This window comes from Crinia signifera, unplaced genomic scaffold (assembly GCF_055691185.1).
Source record: "Crinia signifera unplaced genomic scaffold, ASM5569118v1 HAP2_SCAFFOLD_730, whole genome shotgun sequence".
Taxonomy (NCBI): domain Eukaryota; kingdom Metazoa; phylum Chordata; class Amphibia; order Anura; family Myobatrachidae; genus Crinia; species Crinia signifera.
Window position 1 is genome coordinate 14,359 of NW_028142633.1, and position 12,867 is coordinate 27,225.

The window sequence follows — 12,867 nt, forward strand, 5'->3', positions numbered from 1 at the left end:
CACCTGGTTTTAAACTGCCACAGAACCTGTGTAATTAATATGTGTCCCGGATTAATGGGATGAGTTGGTCACCCTATGTATACCTCAGAGCAATGGCGATCAGAGGGCCCATGTACATGCATGCAGAATGTATGTAGTCAGATTGCCAGTCTTCTCACCAGAGAACACTGGTCAGCACAGATAGCTTAGCACACATCACTGGTGCATCGCATGTGTGTGTCTTGTGCATCTAGCCAAAATCTCTTGTGCATCTAGGGGTACCACCTAGACCCTTTAGTTCCGGACACATATTAATTATACAGGTTCTGTGGCTGGCTGACTTCAAGACTCCACTTCACCTGATTTTAAACTGCCACAGAACCTGTGTAATTAACATGTGTCCGGAATTAAAGGGACTAGGTGGTAACCCTATGTGCATCTAGTAAAAACTGTTTAGTCAAAATTGGCTATTAGCCAATATCTCTCCGTGAGTACATGGCTTAAGCCCCATACTCACTAGGCGATAGTTAACAATATGGCTCAGAAAGGGGCTATCGTCTAGTGTAGACACTCAGTATCTTAAATGATGCACGCTCCTGCATGTCATTAACGATAATTGAGGTCTTCCAAACATGTAGGGCAATATAGCCAAGCGACATGCATGTTTAGCAGGACCCAGTGACATCACTGAAGGATATCGGGGGCCGATATTGTTAATTGAGTACAGACAATATTGGCCGCATACAGCCGCTATGCTTAACTATATCGACACGGCCACTGAGACTATTGTGCATGGGGCTTTGGACGATATATCAGCCGTTCAATTGAACAGACATATTGCATCGGCTCACTGTGTATGGACGATCCACCCACCGGTCTTACACCTACACCAGGAGCTGGCGGCGATTGACAGCTCAACTTGGGAGGGTGCGTGCAAACCATTCTTACACTCTAGGGCACCATGGTTCAAGGGCTACCCACATACACCAGTGGTTTCCAAACATACCTCCCAACATGACCCTCTCCAGAAGGTGATTGCCATCACCTGTGTTCAAACACCATTCTTATTACTTCAAAACAGGTGATCGAAATCATACATTCAGAGGGCAGTCCAGAAACAAGGCATTGTGTCCCTCCTGGAGAGGGTTATGTTGGGAGGTATGTTTGGGAACCACTCGTGTATGGGGGTAGCCCTGTAAACAGTGGTTCCCTACATGCGAGATGCCCATTGACATAGTAGACATGTCCTATCAGCACTGTCATATGCTTATTATCATCATACCACTATGCCTAGTGGTGACTGCTGTGCTGCTCTATGCCACCTTATACTGCACACCTGTGTGTGTGTGTGTGTGTATGTGGCAGGCAACAGATGTAACAGAAGGGTTAGTTGCCCATCGGAAGGGGCGGGGCTCCCAGTGACAGATGCGGAAGTGGCTCTGTCAGTCGGGGCCGGAGAGCGATGCCAGCACTTCCGGTGTGTGCTGCCCGGGCGGCTGAGGTGTGAGAGCTGGGGGTTGCCGGCACAGGTACCAAGACCCCGGGGGGCGCCTCTCACCCTCTGCTGCTGCTCCTGTGCATACTGTGTATTCTATCTCACACCGGTGTACATTATATATAATACATACATTACACCTAGCTATCATATATGTATGCATGTATTTCTATCACTGCCGTGTGTATTATATGTATCATATATCACACGTCTGATTATAGCTCTGTGTATTATATATAACACACACACACACACACACACACACTCTACACCTGTATGATTATACCTGTGTATTATATAACACACACACACACACACACACACACACACACACACACACACACACACACACACACACACTACACCTCTCTGATTATAGCTCTGTGTATTATATACTGTATATCACACACATTACACATCTCTGATTATAGCTCTGTGTATTATGTATATTACACACATTACACCTGTATGGTTATATATATATTTCACACAGATTATACCTCTCTGATTATAGCTCTGTGTATTATATACTGTATATCACACACCTTACACCTGTATTATACCTGTGTAATATATATATATATATATATATATATATATCACATTATACCTCTCTGATTATAGCTCTGTGATATATATATATATATATATATATATATATATATATATATATATAGCACACATTACACCTCCTCTGATTATACCTGTGTATTATATACTGTATATCACACACCTTACACCTGTATGATTATACCTGTGTATTATATATATATCACACACATTATACCTCTCTGATTATAGCTTTTTGTATTATATATATTACACCTGTCTGATTATACCTGTGTATAATATATAGCTCACACACATTATATCTGTATGATTAGACCTGTGGGTACTTGTGTAGTTTCACGGCGGCAGCCTAAGCTACGTTTGAATCTACGTTGTCAGCATAGAACAGCGTAGCCCAACGGCTGCCTTACTTGTGTAGTTTCACGGCGGCAGCCTAAGCTACGTTGTCAGCGTAGCCCAATGGCTGCCTAGCGTAGTAAGCATACTGTATCCGCGGCATCCCTGCGTAGTCACCATACCGTCCCCGGGAGCTGCAGCTCTGTCCCTGGCATCCCTGGCAAGTGTAGTGAGCGCCTCTCACACAGCGCCGGTAACCGCCAGATCTCCTGCGCTGGTGGAGAGGGGATCATGCGGGCACTGGAGGAGAGGAGCTCCACCTGTATGAGACGCTTGTGCATCTCAGTTAGTATTGCGGCAGGGTACGGCAACCCGACAGGGTTAGGGGTTCGGTAGCACGTGCATCTCCTGCACAATGGGGGGATGCGGTGTGCAAATGCGTCTCATGCACAATAAAGGACACGTTTGCCAGTACTCCATGTTGCATACTGGCAAATGCCTACTTTTCAAACCCCCACTATCCACGCCACCCCGAAGCGTGGCGAGCAGACGCGTTCTTCCAACCTTTTCATACCCCCACTTTCCACGTCGGCATGGAGTTGATTTTATAAAGTGTGGTGAGCGCAGCAAGGTGACGCGGATTACTTTACATGTAATCCGCGTCCCCTCGCGGGACTCACTGCGCTCGCTACGTTATAAAATCAACTCCACGCCGACGTGGATAGTGGGGGTATGAAACGGTCGGGAGGACGCGTAACACGTTCCCTCGCAGGGCTCACTGTGCTTGACATGCTTCGGGCCGTCGTGGATAGTGTTAAATATTATTAATATATATAATTAATATTAAATAACGTTTCGGCAGCCATAACTGACAATGTGACTCCGCTAACTGCATACCACTGATTAACTACCCTGACCGCTGAAACAGTACGCTGGCTCTGACAGACGCTGGCTCCGCTAAGCGGCCGCGGGAACACTACGCTAATTCTGACAGGGACGCTATGCTGACAACGTAACTGCCGTGAAACTACACAAGTACCGACCTGTGAATTAGTTATATCTCACACATTACACCTGTATGATTATACCTGTGTATGTATATATACTGTATGTATATATATATATATATATATATGTATATATAACACATTATGCCTCTCTGATTATTGCTCTGTGTATTATATAATCTCATACACATTATACCTTTCTGATGATCCCTCTGTGTATTTTATATATTACACATTACACCTGTATGATTATAGCTCTGTGTATTATATATAGCTCACACACATTATATCTGTATGATTAGACCTGTGTATTATATATTTCACACACATTATACCTCTCTGATTATAGCTCTGTCTATTATATATCTTACACACATTATACCTCTGGGGGTGCCATAGGCTCAAGCCTCACAGGTATTATTCAGGTGTACCAAATTTATATCCAGAGAAAAAAATCTTTTCAAAGAGCGCACTCGCCAGGCTTCTTTATAATCCATTTAAACTCAAGCTTTTATGTCTCTGTTATAATTTTCGGTACTTGTTTCCTAGCACGGCGCCCCTGATGTCCATCTTACGCCATCGCATCGCATGCCATATAGCCGCATGCGATGCGTTTTTTATTGTACAAGCACCCTGATGGGTGCTTACAATGTTAAATGCACCCCCACGCCACCCCCACTATCAACACAAAGGCGAAGCGCAAACCCGAAGCGTGGCGAGCGGCGGCAGTACGAATCCTCCGACCGTTTCATACCCCCACTATCCACGTCGGCGTGGAGTTTATTTTAGATAGTGTGGCGAGCCCGAAGCGTGGCGAGCGGACGCGTATTACTTCACATGTATTCCACGTCCCCTCGCAGAGCTAGCTGCGCTCGCCACGCTTCGGGCTCGGTGGCTCGCTGCGCTAGCAACGCTACCTAAAACTGACGTGGATATTGGGGGTATGAAAAGGTCGGAGGACGCGTACCGCCGCCCCTCGCGGGCTCGCTGCGCTCGCCACGCTTCGGGTTGGCATTGATCCTGGGGGTGGCGTTGACTATGGGGGGCCATTTAACATTGTAAGGACCCATCAGGGTGCTTGTACAGTAAAAAATCGTATACCATCGCATCGTATGCCATTGTATGGCATAACATGCGATATTTTATTGTACAATATCGCATTGCATACCATCGTATACCTTATTTAGTATAATGGTATACGATGCGATGGGCGCCGTGCTAGGAAACAAGTACCTAATTTAAAAAAAAAGTCGAAGTATCGAGTCATTATGTGACCCTTTCCAGGGTCTGGTGGAAAACCGTCATAGCTGATGTCTTGAAAAAGGGTCGCATAATGACTCGAAATGTCAACTGTTTTTGAAAATTATAATGGAGAAATAAAAGCTTGAGTTTTAATGGATTATAAAGAAGCCTGGTGAGTGCGCTGTTTGAAAAGATTTTTCGTCTGGAGATATATATATATATATATATATATCACACATTATACCTCTCTGATGATAGCTCTGTGTATTATATCTCCTGTATAGCTGTGGCTTGACAAAGCGATCTCATTGAAGGCTCCCTCTTTGATCACTTTTTACCGACCGTTCCACTTCTAGTACCCACATTACACCTGTTCTGTCTGATCATTGCTCTTACATTCCCCATGCCTGATTACCTGTATCCGGCATTACAGGAATCGCTCGGAGGTGGTGGATTCGGTTGGAAAATGTAAGCCTGTAACAAGAGGACACAAGATCGCCTTCATGTCTGTGCATTAGGTCAGTGCAGGGTAAGCACGCAGACCCGAGGCTGTCTTTTTGTCCATAAACCATGATGTAAGAGGGGGCACTCCGATCAATGCCAAGCACCTGTCACAAGGAGGGTCCGTGTGATTCTTGAATTAAGCCCCAAAAATGCCAAATAGGTAGTACACCCTGTATAACAGAGCCTGTGAATTACTGAGCCTGCAACTGTGTTTTCCTAAGAGTCTTTAGCATATGTTCCCAGGCTGTTGTACTTGACAACGGTCTGCACAAATAAACATATATTCAAAATTCTATGTTCTATATGTGATGGCCGACTTACCCGGGGATCAGCAGCACCGCTGACCTGCCACAGCACGGGGCTAGTTTTATATGAGTCGCGGGCAGGCTTATAGAGAGTGGATAAGCTGAGCAGTGCGCACTGCGCTGCTACAAATCAGTGAAAGGCATCCGCGCTGCTGTACCCTGGGTAATGCAGCAAGCACATGTATTGCATACATATGTACAGTATGCTTATATGTGCTGGCCGGCTCACCCTGCAGTGTGTGGTCAGCACGGCAGCAAATGGGGAGCAGCTACGGGATACGGTCACTGTGTCGACCCTACTTAGGTCAGCATTCCTTTGGTCGACCACGGAAGGTTGACAGGGCTTAGGTAGACACCTGAAGTAGGTCGACATAGCTAGGGTCGGAAGGTTGACAGAAGCATGGGAAGGTCAACATGAGCTTTTCACATTTATTTGGTTTTCAGTCGACATGTGCCGACAGGCGCTATTTCATGCCCTACCATCCACTGTGGCGTGGCAGGAGAATCGAATAGTGTGCTGAGCACAGCGAGGCACTGTGCTCTAAGCATGGTGCGTGGACACGGTACACTTAGATGGTGTCCATGTCAACTATGTCGACATAGTTGACTGTGACCTTCCCGTTGTCAACCTAATGCTTATTCCGACCCTGTCAACCTTAGCCATGTCAACCTATTTTAGGTGTCGTTCAAAGCCCTGTCAACCTTCAGTGGTCGACCCAAAGCATGTCAGCTAGGGTGGCCAGTCTCGGGCTCCCGGGATTTGGCCTCAAGATGTCCAGGATTTCAATCCCGGGATTGGCTGTTTCCGACCCCGGCATGTGGCCTGCACAGCGTGACTTGGTCATAGGTTCTGCTATGCAAGCCGCACCTCTGCCGCCGGAACCCTCCACCTGCACTCCCCGCCTCCTGAGCTGTGGCTGCAATCCTGGTGGCAAATATCCCCCGCTGACTGCCTCCCTGGCAACACCGGCTGACCACCGCAAGGCTTCCACCTGCCCCACTCCCCATGGTAAGAAAAATGTAGGGGACAGGGGCGGTTTCTTTTCTGGATGCCAATCCGGGAATTCCGGAATTAAGCAATTTTTTTCCATCCCGGGATTGGCATCCTTAACGTCAACCTAAATTTTGTCAACCCAATGACCCATACCCCCACTTACAGGTCTGTTCATGCAGAGTACAGCAAGAATAGGAATAAAAGAATACAAGTTTTATATGCATTTCAGCTTGTTGTGAGGAGGAGAATAACAAGATCTCAAAGCAATGGTTCCCAAAAGTGGTTCTCAAGGCACCTCAGCAGTCCAGGTTTTAAGTATATCCCTGCTTGTATGCAGATGGTATAATCGAACGGACTAGGATACTAATTGGGTCATGTGGTCGATTCAATTATCTTTATGCTGCACTTATGGTAGCTCCAAATTTGCACCTTTTTGTACGCAGCTGTATGCAAAATATGTGATTCCGTGGCGAGCTTGGGCCACAAGGGGGTGGGCTCATGTGGCGTCTGTAGCAAAAGCAACTTAAACCACCCTCAGAACCCCCCTGTTTTGCATAATGTGAACTTAAACCACCCTCAGCGTAGCTAATTAAAGTGACCACTATATTTGATGCTGATCCTTTTCATTAGTCATAAATAAAGTGTGGACGTTATATAGTCCGAGGCAACCTCAAATATGTTTTCTTCCTTCTAGGACCTTGGAGCTCCTGTAATGAAATGGAGCCTGGACTGAACTCTTTCCGTGTTGAGTTTCCAGATTTCTCCACCACCATCCTGCAGAAGTTAAATCAGCAGCGCCAGCTTGGACAGCTATGTGACATCTCCATCGTGGTACAAGGGCATCTATTCCGAGCCCACAAAGCCGTGCTGGCAGCCAGCTCTCCTTACTTTTGCGACCAGGTGCTTCTGAAGAACAGCCGCCGGGTGGTGCTCCCGGATGTCATGAACCCAAGAGTCTTTGAGAACATCCTCTCCTCTTCTTACACCGGTCGGCTGGTGCTACCCGCTCATGAGATAGTAAGTTACCTAACCGCGGCCAGCTTTCTTCAGATGTGGCATGTTGTCGACAAGTGCACTGAGCTTCTGGAAGGGAACCCTACTCTCCTGTGTCACAAATCTAACCTGAGCAGTGACCACCAGTCACCCAGTAGCAGCAACTACAACGGTCTTACCGAAAGCTTTGAGCTAGGGACTAGTGGACAGTCCGATTTCAGAAAGGGCGAAGAGATCAGAGATGACAACGAGGAAGAGAGCCCGAAAGATGACGAGTTATCGTCCCAGCTCACCGAGCATGAGTACCTGCCCAGCAACTCTTCCACTGAACACGACCAGTTGAGTACGGAGATGACCAGCCAAGATGGCGAGGAAGGGGCCAGCGACGGCGCTGATTATCACTACAATCGCCCGTTGTATATTAAGCCCAGTATCATGTCCCACAAGCGGTGGATCCACATCAAGCCAGAGAGGTTCGAGCAGGAGTGTGAAGGCGTGGATTTGCGACCACCTCTAGAAGACCACGTCTCGGAATCAGTAAACCCAGGGCAGGCGGAACCATCCATCCAGACTTCAGGTGCCGCGGACAGTTTTGACTTTTGTAATAAGAAGACCGCAGAACCTGAAGGCCATGGAACCAACCACCGTTACGATGACCACGTTGATTTCTACGGAGCTTCAATGGAGGAGTTTTCCGGGGAGCGTGAAGAACATATGGAGGGCCACGGAGCAGAAAACACCCAGGGAGGGTTTGGGGAACATATTGACATTTCGGGGGGCATCAAAGAGGAAACTTCATCATCTGGCTTTACGGCGGTTGTGTACAAACTTTACCCATGTCAGTGCGGTAAGAGCTTCACGCACAAGAGCCAGCGAGACAGACACATGAGCATGCACCTCGGGCTGCGACCGTACGGCTGTGGGGTGTGCGGTAAGAAGTTTAAAATGAAGCATCACTTGGTGGGCCACATGAAGATCCACACAGGGATTAAGCCCTACGAGTGTAATATCTGCGGCAAACGGTTTATGTGGAGGGACAGTTTCCACCGACATGTAACTTCTTGTTCCAAGTCCTACCACGCTTCCAAAGGCGAGCAGGCCCCAAGCGAGAGCTGATCAGGCCCAACCCAGATCTAAGCAGGCCTTATGCCTTACATATAACAGTACAGTGCGAAACCTATGATCATACCCCAAAACCTAGCAAACGCTATAAAAGTATGATCCAGCAATAAGAAGGTTATAGCCTGCAGTCTGTAATGGTCACGTAGGTTTGGTGCTTGCTACTGTAACATGGAGAAACAATACCCAACAATGAAACTACCAAGACAAAACGTGCGTCATTTCAGAAGATCTCAAGATGAACTTTTTGATTATTTAGTGATGTAGCTTATAATAATAATTCTAGAAAACAATATTTTAGGTCAAATTTTTTTTTTTTTTTTACTGGTTGGGCGTGGATTTTGGAATACTATTATACTGTAGGGCCAAAAACTGGCAAACATTTGAGTTTCCTCCTAAAGCAGGATGTTTAACGTTATAATGAACATTAGGTTAAGGAGCATTACAGGCACTTTGAGATCTGTGTCGGCATCACTGTAGGCATCGTGACTGCATCCCCAAAATTTCTGCCTACACAAGTAGTATACAGAGTGAAATAATCCATATTTCAACTCTGTACGTGTCGATATGATTTTCTTGATATTTAGGGCAATTTTTTTTTTCTTTATCTAAACTGGCATGTTGACCTTATATCCTCCTTCCTGGTAATTAACTGTAAGCCAGGTACTTACCTGAGCATTGACCAGTATGGACAAAGCTGCATTAATCTGACACTGCAGTGGAACACCTACCACCAGACGTAGCATTATGTCACCTGCAGGGGCTCATAAATCCTGGTATGGGGTACTGACAGTTTTGCTAGCGAATGGGGGTGTACAATACAATGTACTCTCCACCGGAGTTACCCTTTAAGTATTCAAAACTGTTAATAAAAAAATAACAAAGCAATATAAATATATTTTTTTAAATGCTGAATTAAGCGTCTGTTTTGTTTTAGTCCCTAATGAAACTAATTAGGAAACTTCCTTTCAGGCTGGTTAAACAGCTCAAATGAAATGTCCCTCTTAGGACCCATTTTGGAGTTCTGGGATATAAGGGGACAGGTGCTAATGGGCACACTATGCAATTTCAGCACAGTAGCCCCGTGTGTAGGCCCCATAAGGCTGCTCCCACGTTGGTGAGCTTCTTGGTTGACATTGTACGTATCTGTATAATGTTAATTAAACACGTGTTGCGAGCGTCACACTGAGTTTATTGTCTCACAGAATAATCACAAAGGAATCTAAAAACAAACTTGTTCTAAACAGACTTTCCCATGAGCGTCCGTAGCAAGCACCAAACTCCCCGTACAGCTGGAACATCTGCTTGTGTGTATTGTAATCCGGGTTTGCCTGCCTGGAAATCTCAGCACGCCTCTGCGTAGGACCATCTTTGATGTAGCCGCAGACGTGATCATTAGTTGTGTGTGTTACCCCGCTCTCTTCAGGATGGAGCAGACCCTTTAAACAACCGCACATTTTATTTTCATTCTTGAAAAGATTAGTTGCACCTTCTCCTGGCGGGCACTGTGATGTCCGCTGTGGCGAGTAAAACCCTCTGCAATACACAGTGGACAGAACCGCCAATATATTTAAGGATACAGACGTGTCGCTTGTCTTGCGTCCCCTGACACTTGAGAATACATATATACTGGCACGATGACGGCCATTTTTCTTGGCACTTTTTGGAATTTATATGTCTATTGGGGTGTTCGCTATTGTGAGTATTGGAGTGTTCCCAGTCAAGCACTTTTAACCCATTTCCTATACTGTTACTATTTCAGGCCAACCCGCTCAGCTGAGATTTCTGGGATCCACACCTCGAGTCTGACACTGATTAGTAGGAACACATTTCTGTTGCGCGGTTTCTCTTGTTGCAACTCTATTTACTGTGTCGTTGCCGGAACACCCCTTCTATGCCGGTTTGGTGCTGTCCAGGTCTAAATGACTTGTCTTCACCAGTTGCGTCCCTTTAAATATTCAACAAATTTAGTATTGTGCAGTGGTCTGCCTGGTGGTCCTTTCTCGGAGTGCTGTGTAATCTGACATTTGTAAAATAGTTCCTATTTAAAAGATGACCTTTCTCGTCTAATATTTTTCTGGAAATAAGCTGATAGATAGCACTTACTTGAATATTTTATGTTTGTTACGACGGTTGTTTCAAGGTGTTTGAACTATTGTACATTTTTCATCTAATCTATACAGAAGGAAAAATGCTGATGTGACTGTTATGGTAGCTGGAATTACGGTAATTGTCCTTTATAATAAACAGTGCAGAGTTTGGGGGGACGGGACGGTTATCACTTACAGTATATAAATCACATAATGTATAAACACAAATGGCCAGCTTCAGGTCACCAACCTAAAGGCTTTTGTAGGGTTATATGGCCAGACCCGGGGACACTGGTCAGCTGGCTTTTGGTTCTCTATTCACCATAATTCTGCTTAGAAGCGGTTACAGATTCGCCTGCGCCATCGCTGCAAGGGGTTCCTTTTCCAAATGGTCATGTCAAAAATATTTGCACAGAAATTTGAGTTTGCTTATGTTACGTGGCAAAATCCTTTTTCGATCATCTGACTGAAAACCTTCCTTTGGCTAAACCGACTGCATTCGGTTAATCATCTAAATCAGTGGTTCCCAAATTCAGTACTCATGTAAGTCATGTTTTCTGGATTTCTTTACTCATGCACTGGTGATTTGATCTGTTTTGCTGGGTCAGTAATCATGCTACATGCTTCCACAGACAGGGTTCCTGAAAACATGACCTGTTGGTACTTAAAACACTGGAGGTTAAGGGGGTTATTTTGGTTCACTCCTTCTGGCAAATTATTTCTTAGATGGACAAAACCATGTGTGCTGCAGGGGGGCAGATGTTAAATGTGCAGAGAAAGTTAGATTTTGGTGAGTTATTTTGTTTCTGTGCAGGGAAAATACGGAAGGCTTTATTTTTACACTGCAATATAGATCTCACTTTGAAGTAAAACCCCACCCAAATCTAACTCTCTGCACAAGTAACATCGGTACTTATGTATTATCTGGGCTCCCGATTTTTTCATTGCATGCCACTGCTTAAGGCATGCAATGCGATTTTTCATTGTAAAGACCAGATTTTTAATTGTATAGTCAACCATGGGTGATTTCATACCCCCACTATCCAACTACGCATGGAGTTGATTTTATATAGTGTAGCGAGCCACCGTGCCCGAAGCGTGGCGAGCGGACGTGGATAACTTTACATGTATTCTGCGTCCCCTAGCAGGGCTCGCTGCGCTCGCCACACTATATAAAATCAACGCCATGCATAGTTGGATAGTGGGGGTATGAAATCACCCATGGGTGACTGTACAATTAAAAATTGGGTCTTTACAATGAAAAATCGCATCGCATTGTATGCCACTATGTTGCATGCGATGCGATGCAATGAAAAAATTGGGCGCCCAGATAATACATAAGTACCGTAACATCTACCCCAGCTGCAGTGCACATGGTTTTGTCCATCTAAGAAGGAATTTGCCAGAAGGAGTGAACCAAAAGAACCCCCTAAATAAGGGGTGGCCAAACCGGTCCTCGAGATCTACCAACGGCCCACGTTTTCCAGGTTACCTAGCTGGTGCACAGCTGTAGTCATTACTAACTGTCACATTTTAAAACCTGCTGCATTAATTCCTACTATCTACAGGTTGCCTGGAAGACATGCACCATTGGTAGATCTTGAGGACAGGTTTGGCCACCCCTGCCCTAAATGTTGTGGGCTTTATCCAAAGCATTTGAGCATACAGCCTATTGATTAACCAGCGAGAAGTGACATCATTGCTTGTGGTCTTCTACAAAATGGCCACCTCTAGTGTTGTGGGTCATAGGACTGATTTAAATACCGCCTAGTGGATGTTTTATGTAATGGATGGGCAATGAATGCAGCGTTACAGATTAGTTACACAGGAGTCTAGGAAAACAAGGTAATGATACGGTTTATATTTACCAGGCTGTTGTGCAATGCCTGCTGTCACATCACAGTCACGCACGGCTTCTATAGGGCATTTCAGGACACTAAGGGATATTTTGTCCGGTGTTCTCCCAGAGCCATAGGGTGCTCAGGTACAGGACAGAATGCTTTATCCTTTCCATTATTCTGACAGGGCAGCGACAGCTCTGCAGCGAGGTACACTAAGCAACGCAACATGGAAGTACAAACGCGTTCCGTTACTAATACTGGGCCTGGCAGTCTCATTCACAGCGTTAGATGACGCTCTAGGTGACTTCTTGGATCACTGGTTGCGTCCAATGCATTTACTATTCTCTGCACACATTTAGTGATGGTCTAAAACCTTTTATTTGTCCTTTTTC

The 12,867-nt window shown here is 45.5% G+C and overlaps 1 protein-coding gene across 4 annotated transcripts; it reads left to right on the forward strand.

Moving 5' to 3' along the window:
• The first annotated feature begins 1,405 nt into the window (after positions 1 to 1,405).
• On the forward strand, positions 1,406 to 11,792 carry LOC146056023 (zinc finger and BTB domain-containing protein 43-like). Of its 4 annotated transcripts, none has more exons than XM_083168349.1 (3): positions 1,406 to 1,508; positions 5,063 to 5,158; positions 7,127 to 11,791. In XM_083168349.1, exon 3 carries the CDS (start codon positions 7,150 to 7,152, stop codon positions 8,539 to 8,541), a length of 1,392 nt encoding a protein of 463 aa, XP_083024475.1. In that variant the 5' UTR covers positions 1,406 to 1,508; positions 5,063 to 5,158; positions 7,127 to 7,149; the 3' UTR covers positions 8,542 to 11,791. The 4 variants fall into 4 exon arrangements, with proteins under 4 accessions (XP_083024475.1, XP_083024477.1, XP_083024478.1 ...); XM_083168351.1 differs by having other exon boundaries at positions 5,063 to 5,147; XM_083168350.1 differs by having other exon boundaries at positions 1,463 to 1,583.
• The last annotated feature ends 1,075 nt before the right edge of the window (positions 11,793 to 12,867 follow it).